At 39.3% G+C, this 13,273-nt stretch overlaps 1 protein-coding gene across 1 annotated transcript in view; it reads left to right on the forward strand.

The window, feature by feature from the left end:
- LOC103507673 (protein Shroom-like) overlaps positions 1-13,273 on the forward strand; it is a 73,160-nt gene that overhangs the window by 30,939 nt on the left and 28,948 nt on the right. Inside the window, exons 3-4 of the mRNA XM_026822483.1 lie at positions 2,375-2,647; positions 2,924-3,108. Coding sequence (XP_026678284.1) covers positions 2,375-2,647; positions 2,924-3,108 — 458 coding nt within the window. The remainder of the gene's footprint in view (positions 1-2,374; positions 2,648-2,923; positions 3,109-13,273) is intronic.

The following is a 13,273-nucleotide window of genomic DNA, read 5'->3' on the forward strand; positions in this document are numbered from 1 at the left end:
CTGTGTCATGAACATTTTCTTTGAATGGAATGTTGACCTTGAGAAAAAGATTGTGTTTGCTCATCTCAAATGTAAATTTATTGTATCCAATAGGTAATATACCTATGTATATCCTCTTACCTACTTTGGTTTTCCTCAGTTACAAGTCTATGATCTGATTTTGAAATCCCTCATCATTTAGATCCTTGTCAACCGGTTCTAAAGCCTCAAATCAAAAGAATTTCTGCCTGAAATGAGCCTGAATTCCAGAATTTATCAGTGATCCATATACCTAACCATATTATTGTTTTCACATTTATTGAATCTCCCTTATATTTATATATAAAAAAAAGTTAAAAGGTGTTAAAGATGGTTCTCCTTGATTAAAAACATACTTGGGACCATAAATCACATTGGAGTGCAGCAACAATACGGACTGGACTGTCTGCAATGTAGGTTTTTTTGCCATTTTTAAGCCACTTTGCGAGGATTTTGTTACTGTCTGGAATTTTATCCTTGTTTTGTTCTTCAAGAATGGACCTTCCTACATACTCTTGTGTTTGTGTTTCTTCTTTCTATCGTAGTGGGACCTTAGAGTTGAAGATGCGTGGAAAGATAACGTCTGGAGAAATGAGTATTTACTACAAACAGGAGTTTCTTGAAAACGTTTGCAGGAGGATTTAGAATGTCCCCAATGTGTCAAAATCCCTTCTGGTCATCTAGTTCTAGTTTCTATCGTAGTGTTTCCTGATTCTATTGTGATTTTGATTTTGTGAGGTTTTCTGTGTCATGAACATTTTCTTTGAATGGAATGTTGACCTTGAGAAAAAGATTGTGTTTGCTCATCTCAAATGTAAATTTATTGTATCCAATAGGTAATATACCTATGTATATCCTCTTACCTACTTTGGTTTTCCTCAGTTACAAGTCTATGATCTGATTTTGACAAATAGTCAAATACGTACCTACCTACTCCGTTCAGACTGCCTACATTTCACTAAAGAGGCCCTTTTTGCCAACAGTTCTACTAAAACTAAAGTCTTGTTTATTGGTGAAATATTCAAAGTTCAGTCTGTTGAAGTTTGTTCTGTTCACAAGGCCCTTACTCATTTCGTGAATAATTAATTATTAACATGGTACCCTCTATTAATTGCTTCAATATGAATTCATCTAAATTGGTTCCAGTCCAGATATGACCATCTGATGGGATTTTTTTTTTTTTACATATCGACGGGATATACCCATTGGATTCACGTTATATTGAAATCTCATTTGGGGGAGTGTCCCCTGCTCTTTGACCGCTCTCTGGAAGATACTTATCTGCTACTGGATTATTAACCTGCTCTCTCTATAAGGCTCCCATTGGGGCCATACCGAACCAAATCTATTACAAGGTCCAACGAGGAAATTTTGACCATGCCAGGTGTAAGGCAAGTCTGATACAGTGCTTTTCAAACTGTTCATAGTGAATAGAGATGTGTGATGAGTGAGTGAGTTAAAAAAAGAACTACTCTTTTTAGTGGACTACTCAGTCTGTGAGTCAGATTATAACTCCTTAGACCTACAATGAGTTATTGAGTTCATAAATTCGTATAAGCTTTACCTATCCTTTGGAACATTTGCCCCCACACCTAATCCTCAGAGTGGGCTTTTTGTGTGTGAGAGTTGAAGAGTATGTAACTCTTTTGTTTCGGGATATTGACTCATTGACTGAGTAGTCCACCGAAAAGAGTAGTTATATTTCATAACTCACTCACTTACTCTTTACCCTTACCTACAAATCTAAACACATACCTACTTTGGTAGGTATCTGGTTGAGAACTGCTATCTGTAGATCCATTAGATCCATATTCCATATTTTTTTAGAATCACGAAGATGAACATACTGTGAAAGATGATCGTAAACTTCCCAAGTCGCAAATTTAGAATCAATTAGGTTTCGGCATTCTTGTAATGCGAAAGTAAGAAACCGCAGCTGGGGTTTTCGAGGCATGTTTGCAATAATATTGCAAATTATTACAGACTGAACTGGTCTTGGGTTTTCTGCTTCCCTCTGCTACCGTCTCGTCTCCTATTGTTTATGCAATTACTTCATATTCATATCTCGAATTCTGTCCATGCTTTAGATATTTTCTTTGTACATTTCTTTATATTTGTCCACCTCTAAACCGTCCATTTTGTTTGTTCACAGTTGAAGACGGTCATGGAGCGATGCGAGAAGATTCCCGCCTCTACGTTCGAGTCCCGGCCTCTTCCTTTGCTACCGTCTCGTCTCCTATTGTTTATGCAATTACTTCATATTCATATCTCGAATTCTGTCCATGCGTTAGATATTTTCTTTGTACACTTCTTTATATTTGTCCACCTCTAAAACGTCCATTTTGTTTGTTCACAGTTGAAGACGGTCATGGAGCGATGCGAGAAGATTCCCGCCTCTACGTTCGAGTCCCGGCCTCTTCCTCACTACCCCGACAGCCGGGATAGAGATTCGAAGGTGCTCTACCTGCCCCATCTGGATCGGGAGGGCAAGTACCTGGGGGATGACGACTATTCGGTGCCTTCTCCGCCGGAGCGGGATATATCGGGGTCATTGACCTCTGGACCTTCGCCACTGACGCAGGCAGACCTGGAGGAGTACGCGCGGACCTACGCCTCTGATTCAGCACAGGTTAGTGGAACTTTCGGAAGTTGTATTCAATCCTTCTTGGTCTTTCGGGTGAGAAAGAGTAAGAAGAGGACCCATAACTTAGAGAGATGAATGGGGTGCTGTTTCCAGCAAATTCGGTAGAAAAACTTGAGTTCGATCACGAACATTTCGTGGAATCTTTAGGGTTACCTTAGTGGTAGACAATACCAAGGACCTTGGGCATTTCGAACATATATAAGGGGTTACTTTTCAGCTATCTTAAGAATTCTCTCAAGTATACTCATCATTATTTTCTAGGGTGACTACGAGGATTACGTCAGCTGCTACGAGTCGGAATCGGGCGGATCTCGAGTATACGACGACCCTCAGATTGGAAGTCTACATCACAACCACCAGACCCAAGGCTCCTACGCCCAGAGTGAAGGTTACCATAGTTACGTCAGCTCAGCTGACTCGACCACTACCACGCCCTTCCTTGATAGGTAAGTCAGCATCCCCCCCCCTTACCACCAAGAACATAAGTGAGTTGTAGAACTCGTGGGGAAAGCACCATTTACCAATTATCTGTCATCTGCTTACTAAGGCCAGCCACTCACTATCAGGTAGACCTGACAGGTACGGCTGAAAAGGTGCGTATGTCAGGTCTACCTCTGAGCACACACACTGTTAGGTAGAACTGACTCTATCAGGTAGACCTGACACCTGATCAGATCTACCTGATAGTGAGTGGCTGGCCTAAGCCAATCAGAAGTCTATAAGTTTAGATTTTTATATGGAGATAACAATCAATATCGCTGATCTTCCTAAGGATTCTCTTTAGTTAACATATTGGAGAATCCCCATAAACTCTTCCAAGGAGACCATAACGTCCACACATCTGGAACCTCACTGAACTTTGTACCGTTCCAAATTTGAAAGAGGACATCTTGCTTAGTCAGGACAATAAATTAGAGACGAGCAAAAAAAAAAGTGTGCTCATGCTTTGCCGTGATCAGTTCGTTGATGATTGGGAGTAACGTTAGATGTAAGAGGCGAAACTGTGATGAAAGATTTTTTTCAACTCATGATACTTACTTACTTCCGGACACGGACAACTCATGGTAAGTTAGGGTCGTCGAATGTATGCTTATATTGCTTATACGATCCTACTTGGGCTAGTTGGAAATAAATAAAGGCCCTTCGCAAGATCAGTGGAATTCATGTCAACTCCTCAATTGGCCTCAGGAAGCCGAGTGCTCCTCAAGGTAGGATACTCCCTTTTCTTTTAACAAAACTAGTAGCGTTCCGTATTCAAAGAGTGACAAGTCACAGTACAACTCTCTAACTGCCAGGGTGATTTGGAACTTTGAAAATACTCAAGTAGGCCAAATACTCAAGTAGGCCAAGTTGGCTCAAAGTCGGCGTCCTCATATCTCTAATCCAGAAACTAAAGACGTTGCGCAGAACTAGCGATATGTTCAGCAAAGTCTGTGTTGACAGAGATGCAGCACTACAAGCTAATAAGATAAGCATCATCAATACTGTCAGTAAACAATTAATCAAAACTTTTGCCCAACACCTAACCAAAACAACACCAGCTCCATTGTCACCTAATAATACAGGGTGCGCTAAAAATCGAAGTGTTGTCTATCTATCTATCTTCTATTATATTTTAGTGGTGCTCGTCAACACCTTGGTTATATGCACCTCGAAGTGTTGTAAATCGTAAGACAGTAATATTGTGCCTCCCTTGGAGGACCAATAGGCAGACCATCAGAAGGGTGTATCAGTGATTTTAGCCCTCACTCTGACTCCCTACAAAGGGCTTTGGAGTATACTCTGTATATTCTTTTATACCATGAGGAGCGTGGATAGATAGGTAGTCTCTATTACTTTGGTCTAGTACACGTATAGATAGATACACTTTTATGGAAACCCTGTATAAAGCGTTGAGAAAGATTGTGCCTCCCTTGGAGGACCAATAGGCAGACCAGAGGGGTGTATCACTGATTTTAGCCCTCACTCTGACTCCCTACAAAGGGCTTTGGAGTATACTCTTCTATCCCATGAGGAGCGCGGATAGATAGGTAGTCTCTATTACTTTGGTCTAGTACACGTATAGATAGATACACTTTTATGGAAACCCTGTATAAAGCGTTGAGAAACTTTCTTTCAACGCCCTGACTTCAAAGCCCATGAGAGATTTGTAACAAATTTCGCGCGCCCACCTAAACAACTCATCTCCGGTTTGAAGTACTGTTATTTGTTCAGTCACACAATATCTGCCTATAACGCTACACAAAGATGTTATTGATTGATTGATCTGAGGACTTGAATGATTAAGCTGTATCTGTTTTACTGAATATATTTACTGATGGTACTACGCGCCCACCTAAACAACTCATCTCCGGTTTGAAGTACTGTTATTTGTTCAGTCACACAATATCTGCATATAACTCTACACAAAGATGTTATTGATTGATTGATCTGAGGACTTGAATGATTAAGCTGTATCTGTTTTACTGAATATATTTACTGATGGTACTTCTTCTATTATTCTAATACTCTCACTACTTCTTGAGGATGTTTCGCCAATACCACGTCTGTTTTGCAATCCTAGAAAGTTTGGGACTCACCATGCCATCAACCTCTACTAAGTTATAATTTTGGTGAGGATGGATTACTTTGATGCACCTGGGGTTTCAGAATCTCCCGATTTTGGGCGATTCTCTGCAAGGATTGATCCATGGGAATAGATGACCAATGATATCATGAAATCTTCGGTTAACTCATTGAGATGAATCTGAATATGCTCCAAATGCCGTGAAAATGTCTGAAGGAATAACCCGAAAAGATTAAAAAGGAACAGATATCCTTTAGTTCCAGATCGAATAGAATAGAATATACCTTGTGTTATCCTGTTAGAATGAGACTGATACTCAAGATACTGGCTTTAAGTTGAGTTGGATTAGAAAACTATATCGTCAGGTTGCCGCCATCAGCTTATGAGAAGCTAATCTCTAACCGCCATCATCTCAGAACGCCGCCAAATCTTCCGCCAAGGACTCCGGCGGCAATGGCGGAAAAGACAAAACCTCGCTCAAAGCGATCCAGAAGAAAGCCCTCCTCTCTTTCTACGAGCGCCACCATTCAGCCTGGCGGTCAGAGCCACAACTAACTCCCCTCACGGGGCAACCACTGTCGACTGCCCAGCCTCTGACGTCACAACTGCTGGGACAGGCTGTGACGTCACAATCGGGAAGGCCGAGTCACGGAAGTTCCCGCCGGTCCTCTTCGGCTTCGGACTATGGAGGAGGTCATTGGAAAGAGGTAAGTGTGGACGAAGTCTATGGTTGTTATGCACAGACCATGATGAAGCTGATGAGTTTAGTGGAACCAGGGAATCAGTGTATTTCAAGAAGGTATTAAAAGTTAAAAGACACATACCTACCATAAACTGTAAACTTTTGAGGAGCTGAAATCAAAATATACCTAAGAAAAGTGCAACAGGCTATAACTTATAAAAGACACAAGTGGAACCAGGGAATCAGTGTATTTCAAGAAGGTATTAAAAGTTAAAAGACACCATACCTAATTACCTACCATAAACTGTAAACTTTTGAGGAGCTGAAATCAAAATATACCTAAGAAAAGTGCAACAGGCTATAACTTATAAAAGACACATATTTTATGAACTCAGAAAACATGCATAGATAGTAAGTACTTCCTTCAACAAGGAAATTAATGGGAGGAAAAAAATTGCAAAACAATTTCCGAAACAAAACCTGATTCTTTGGGGTCTGAAATCAGGTTGCGTGTCCCACGTCCATCTTGATTGTTGTCCGTACCACGTTGCCAGTTTTAATTATGTCCTCAGGGGGGCATGAGGGACACTCTTTGCATGTCTCCAATCTATGAAGACATTTCCCACTCGAAATTTGAAAGTAAGGACAAACATGACACGCCAACACAGGCGTGGAATGGGAGTCGAAATAAATTGGTCTCAGTTGTGGAATTTCTGATCTTGTCATAAGTGGCAAGCAGTATATGACACTTTGCTTCTGCTGCTGCAAAATCTGGAGTGCTGTCACTTTTGAGGTCGGCCTTGGTTCTTTAATTGCCTGGAATTTCTTATCACTCTAGAAAATACAATAAAAAAAGATGAAGAGAGAAGAAATCAATAAAATTTATTGATGAGATGCCCAAAAGTTTGGGTTGCCAGATGACACAGCATAGTATACTACTCCTGCAAAAGTTGTTTCATTAAATAGTTTTTAAGCATAAGAATATACATGAATTGCTTTGACATTTTCCACCCTTAGTAAGAAATTATTCAACCACGCGCTGCGAGCTGCTAAATCAATCTATTTAATCTAACTTTTCTTTGTACAATATTGTTAAGTATCAGCTCCAGTTTATGTAAGAGTATCCAGCTCCAGGTTTATGTAAGCGTGTATCTAGATTAGGTGCTTGTTGGAAAGTGGGATATATGGTTTACTTTTTAGAACTGCAAATGTCACGGGCTAATCCGACCCAGTTGACACTTGGATTTGGACTTATTTATTTATGCTCAATGCAGAGGCCTGTCCTAAATGCCGAGAGTTGTTGACAGAATGTAAGCCTATAATCCCAGTATTTCAGTCAACAGTCATAGATATTTTATTAGTTTTTGTTATGGAATATAGCTTTTTTTATGATTTATGGGAACTTACCCAATAGAATGCCTTTAGTAGCGAGCTACTATCTATCGAGATAGATTTGACAATGTCAGATGATTGATTTCATTGATTCTCAAGATATGTAGGTGTCAGTGAATCAATACCATTTGTACTGACTGTCTATGTCGGACTGATATTTACTTTCTAAGTTTCTGACTCTATCTTTCCTTTTAAATAAAGGATGTATGCAAGGTACAAGGTGTCTTTAGTAGTTACCAACTGAAATGTATACTCGTATTGGTGTTCGTTGAGAAAAAGATAGTTTTCTAGAAATATGAGTTCATATTTCATAATTAGTTAAAATTTAGATGTATTTATTTATTGTAGGGTAGTACGTACAGGCTAGAAACATAAGGGCCAATATGTGAAGCTTAAATTATTATGATTTCTGCAATTACCTATACATATATCATAATCTTTGTCATATCCAAGTCTTGAGTACCGAAGACTCCAGTCGAATGAATTAAAAATGCATGTGATGCGAGTAAGCGAGTATACTGTACCAAAGCTTTTAGAATCTGGAGTGCTGTCACTTTTGAGGTGTGCCCTTGGTTCTTTAATTCCCTGGAATTTCTTATCACTCTAGAAAATACAATAAAAAAAGATGAAGAGAGAAGCAATCAATAAAATTTATTGATGAGCTGCCCAAAGTTTGGGTTGCCAGATGACACAGCATAGTATACTACTCCTGCAAAAGTTGTTTCATTAAATAGTTTTTAAGCATAAGAATATACAATAGCATAAATTATATGATATTGTATGCGTCCCACGTACATTGTGACATTGTTCTCATAACTTAATTAATTTTACATGGCAGCTTCTACTGGCTGTTCTAGGTATGTTGGGGTAATTGGAGTGTCTAAATATGGACTGGTTGGTTTGATCCACTGATTTCTTGGTCGGTCAACGATTGGTCCGGCGTTGGCCAAATGGAAAAACCCGACTATGCTACTAATGGATTAACTAGGAAAAAGGTGTGGTTATAGCTACCCCCCTCGAAGGAAAAAAACTAGTCCATGTGGATTTGAGAAAAAAGGGGAAATATACCCCATGACTCAAAATAATCAGTTTGAAGTGGTCAGTCAAATCTAATGCAGCCTATTTTTATTTATTTTATTATTATTTTTACCTCGGTTGTTATTGTCCGTTTTAGCGTTGGGGTAATTGGAGTGTCTAAATATGGACTGGTTGGTTTGGTCCACTGATATCTTGGTCGGTCAACGATTGGTCCGGCGTTGGCCAAATGGAAAAACCCGACTATGCTACTAATGGATTAACTAGAAAAAAGGTGTGGTTATAGCTACCCCCCTCGAAGGAAAAAAACTAGCCCTTGTGGATTTGAGAAAAAAGGGGAAATATACCCCATGACTCAAAATAATCTGCAGTTTGAAGTGGTCAGTCAAATCTAATGCAGCCTATTTTTATTTATTTTATTATTATTTTTACCTCGGTTGTTATTGTCCGTTTTAGCCAGAAAGGCAATTTGAACAGTTCTCCTAAAGCCGAAAGAAATTGTGGGCAGAGCTCTTGAAATTCAAAGAACGACACTTGGTTTCTACATAAATCATACCTGGGGGGCCTCCTAACAATGAGAACAACTTCATCTTGCTCGTAAATTAAATTAAAATTTAAAACATCCTAATTTTGCCGTTTTTTTTTTATTTTTTTTTACAAGTCATTACGCTCTGGTTCTGGGGTCATCGCTATGATAAATGGGCACGGGTCTGGATTTATTACTGGGGTCAGAGCCTGTTTTTTTTTTTTTAATTTTTTTTACAAGTCATTACGCTCTGGTTCTGGGGTCATCGCTATGATAAATGGGCACGGGTCTGGATTTATTACTGGGGTCAGAGCCATAGCAAATGGGGTCCATTCACCAAACTGAACTGCCCAGGGGATCATCACGAAGTGGGAGTCTTCTGCGGATTTTTGATTGCAATCAAAAGTATATCTTATCGTATAATCTCCTGGTATCTCTTATTCACCGTACCTATAATTATCTCCTGTTAAGAGATGTACCTGATGGCTTCATTGAGAACTTGAACACCCTGGTGGCTCAAATAATGAGGTAGATAATTGACCGAACGAAATGAGATCTAATTTTCTACAAGATTTTGCATTTCATTTTTTTAAATTTGGTTAAAATACTCCCAAGGCCTCCATGCTGCCCCAGTACTTTTGTTACTTTCCTTATTATAGGATAAGGAAAGTAAAAAAGTGTCAACGAAATGAGATCTAATTTTGTTAAATTTGGTTAAAATACTCCCAAGGCCTCCATGCTGTCCCAGTACTTTTGTTACTTTCCTTATTATAGGATAAGGAAAGTAAAAAAGTGTTTGGGCCACATGAGGCCTTTGGGAGCTCCCTTTTCCGTTGTCCTTTTATTCTAATCCGAGTTCACTTTAGTGCACCAGACCAGACCAAGTTCCATAAGCTCCACAATTTAGTAAATTACTGTTCGTCTAACCAACTGACCAACATACGAGCTTTTACAGGAAATGGCAAAGTTGGAAACATTGCCGTTTTATTCTAATCCCAGTTCACTTTAGTGCACCAGACCAGACCAAGTTCCAAAACCTCCACAATTTAGTAAATTACTGTTCGTCTAACCAACTGACCAACATACGAGCTTTTACAGGAAATGGCAAAGTTGGAAACATTGTAAACACCCTGTATGGAGAATGACGAGTTAATTTCGAGTTAACATTCATGAAAGGTGAGCAGTAACTGGAAGCTAAAAGATGGAGTGCACGACTTTCGATTACCCTATAATGACCTGGGACACCGATGACGATGACAGCATAATCGTTACAAAACAGATTATTCAAGTGTGTGGAGATCTAGAAATAATTGATTAGAGCGGGTAAATTATTCATAAGTTACTTGCTAACCTAATTTTGCCCAATTTGGTAATTTTGTTGCAAAGTTCCGCGAAGAGTTGGCATATTTGAGGGAGGCATTTTCGGTCCCCCTTTGTAACAATCGTTTGTGCGCATACGTTTCTGCGCAGTTCTTTCTGCTCCTCCGCTAGCGCGCTTGCATACTGGCGCTACCTAACGGACGAAAAAAACAACTGCGTAAAGCTGATTCAGTCATTGTTAATGAACGACACCAAACCCAATATGTAGTGCTTAACCTCTGTAATAAGCATTATGGAGAACGCAAGGGTCGCAAGGCCTCAAATCGTGAATCTCCTGTCTTGGAGTAAAGATAATATTCAGCGACATATACTGCGATGCGATGATCTTCCTGTCTAATATGAAAATAAGAGGACATAGTAATTGGACAATTATTGTCCAGTGACCACAGTTAGAAGAGATTTACTACGAGGCAAAAGGCTAGGCGTGTTGTGGTGCACCAGTCTCAGTACTTCAACATGGCCATCATAAATACAGACCTCCCACCGTATGAAATGGGCCGCCGCCATTTCTAATGGACGTTATTGCCCGCGTTGTAACATAGATTAGGAGGCACATAACTTGGCGCTAACAGAGCACACCCGACTAGTGGACATGACAAAGTAAATGAAACAGGGCAGCCTCTTTGATCCCACTGAGTGCCGGCAACAGGTTTCGGCAAAGAAATTGAACTATGTACATAGATACAAAAGACGAGACATGCACAACGTTTAGGATTTTCTTGACAAAAAAGGTCTTTTTAACTACTAAGTTGGAGCTTCTGGGGCACTGTATCAGCCTTGCTAGACCCTTACTGAGATTTTAAGATTCTTGGTGAAACTGTAATTGTACTGGTAACTGGTCACCCTTTGTGAAACCGACATTTTGACGTGAACAATAATTGAATATTAAAGAAGGACTGAGTGAACAAGAAACGAAGAGGTCGGATGATACTAATGGTATCAAAATTGTGCTTTACGTCCAGTAAGATCTTCGTATGTACATTGATGTAAACTAGTACTGTTTATTAGGCTCTGAGAGCATCGTCATTTTCCTAATCGCTATGTTCAAGCTCTGTACCGGTTTGGATTTTGGACTTGCGCCAATTTATCGGCCGTTCCATGAAAGCGTTTAAAAGACCATCAGACTTTGTTGTACAATTGAAGCACACCTCAGCAAATACTTTGTGCTTTAATTTTTTAAAAAATATTTGAGTTTTATTGTGGGTACTATCTTTGAAAGGACCTCTAATATTGTGGTTCAACATTTTTGAATAAAAAGTTTAAAATCTATTCGGAAAGATTTTAGAAATTTTCGTTCGGATGAGATAAGATAAGATGATAGGACTCTTTGGAGGTGTCGGATATGAAATTCAAAGCATGATTTCACACTGCATTATTCCTGCATAACAAAACAACCTTGTATGATGAGTTCTCGTGAAAAAAAATCGAAGAATTTGGCAACATACTGTGAAAGATGATCGTAAACTTCCCAAGTCGCAAATTTAGAATCAATTAGGTTTCGGCATTCTTGTAGTGCGAAAGTAAGAAACCGCAGCTGGGGTTTTCGAGGCATGTTTGCAATAATATTGCAAATTATTACAGACTGAACTGGTCTTGGGTTTTCTTTTTTTTTTTTTTTTTGGAAAATGGCAAATTCATCTAATAGTCTAACCTACTTTGGAAGCTAATCTATTCTTTATAAAGTTTTAAAGCGGGAGATCTGCTGTGACGTCATCTGTAGGACTGGGACAAGGTGGAATCGACTTGAGATCGATCTGAATCGAGATTCATCTTGTCTAGAACTGTGCCAAATTCCAAATCACCTTGAAACCATCGTGCAGAATGTTATTATTTCAGTGGAACGCCAACGCCTTCAAATCAATTTGCTTAAATCTCGAACGATTTTTTTCTGCATCCTGAAGCTGTCTAGGATACATAACTTTGAATTGATCTTTGTCTGCTCTTCGGTTCTTTCAATCTCCGATTGATTTCATTGATTCTCAAGATATGTTGGTGTCAGTGAATCAATACCATTTGTACTGACTGTCGATGTCGGACTGATATTTACTTTCTAAGTTTCTGACTCAATCTTTCCTTTTAAATAAAGGATGTATGCAAGGTACAAGGTGTCTTTAGTAGTTACCAACTGAAATGTATACTCGTATTGGTGTTCGTGTAGGAACTCCTGAGAGATTAATAAGGGTTTGAACTTTACTTTTGCCGAAAACTCCTGGAAATCAGTGATCCAATCCCTAGATAAATTCTAGGTAGTGACTGTTCGTATTGTGGTTTTATGATCTTATTTTGTGCTTGAATCTACTAAACTAGCACCATTATTATTATTCTAGGTGCCTATAAAAACTGTCTGCATTTGACAAAAATGAAATCCTCAAAGGCCATAATTATAGGTACCGGAAAACCAGTGGGACATTTAGCTTTCACGTCAGCAATAGTGCAGGAAAAAGAACGTCAAATAAAATATAGTCCTTGGCTGGGGCAAATATCCTTGGCTGGGACTCAAACCATAGACAAGCACCTCAGACGTCCTAGAAGGCGCAAAATAGAGCAAGGCCAACGGCGAAACCTACGTAAAGATCCAAGAGGTGATGAAATAAAGTGTATTTATTTATTGTAGGGTAGTACGTACAGGCTAGAAACATATGGGCCAATATGTGAAGCTTAAATTATTATGATTCTGCAATTACCTATACATATATCATAATCTTTGTCATGTCCAAGTCTTGAGTACCGAAGACTCCAGTCGAATGAATTAAAAATGCATGTGATGCGAGTAAGCGAGTATACTGTACCAAAGCTTTTAATGCCAAGGACCTTGGGCATTTCGAACATTTATAAGGGGTTACTTTTCAGCTATCTTAAGAATTCTCTCAAGTATACTCATCATTATTTTCCAGGGTGACTACGAGGATTACGTCAGCTGCTACGAGTCGGAATCGGGCGGATCTCGAGTATACGACGACCCTCAGATTGGAAGTCTACAAAAGCTTTTAGCCGTTAGATATCGTTGGAAGTTAATATAATTACCTGTAA

The sequence above is a fragment of the Diaphorina citri genome, unplaced genomic scaffold, assembly GCF_000475195.1.
Source record: "Diaphorina citri unplaced genomic scaffold, Diaci psyllid genome assembly version 1.1 scaffold334, whole genome shotgun sequence".
Classification (NCBI taxonomy): domain Eukaryota; kingdom Metazoa; phylum Arthropoda; class Insecta; order Hemiptera; family Psyllidae; genus Diaphorina; species Diaphorina citri.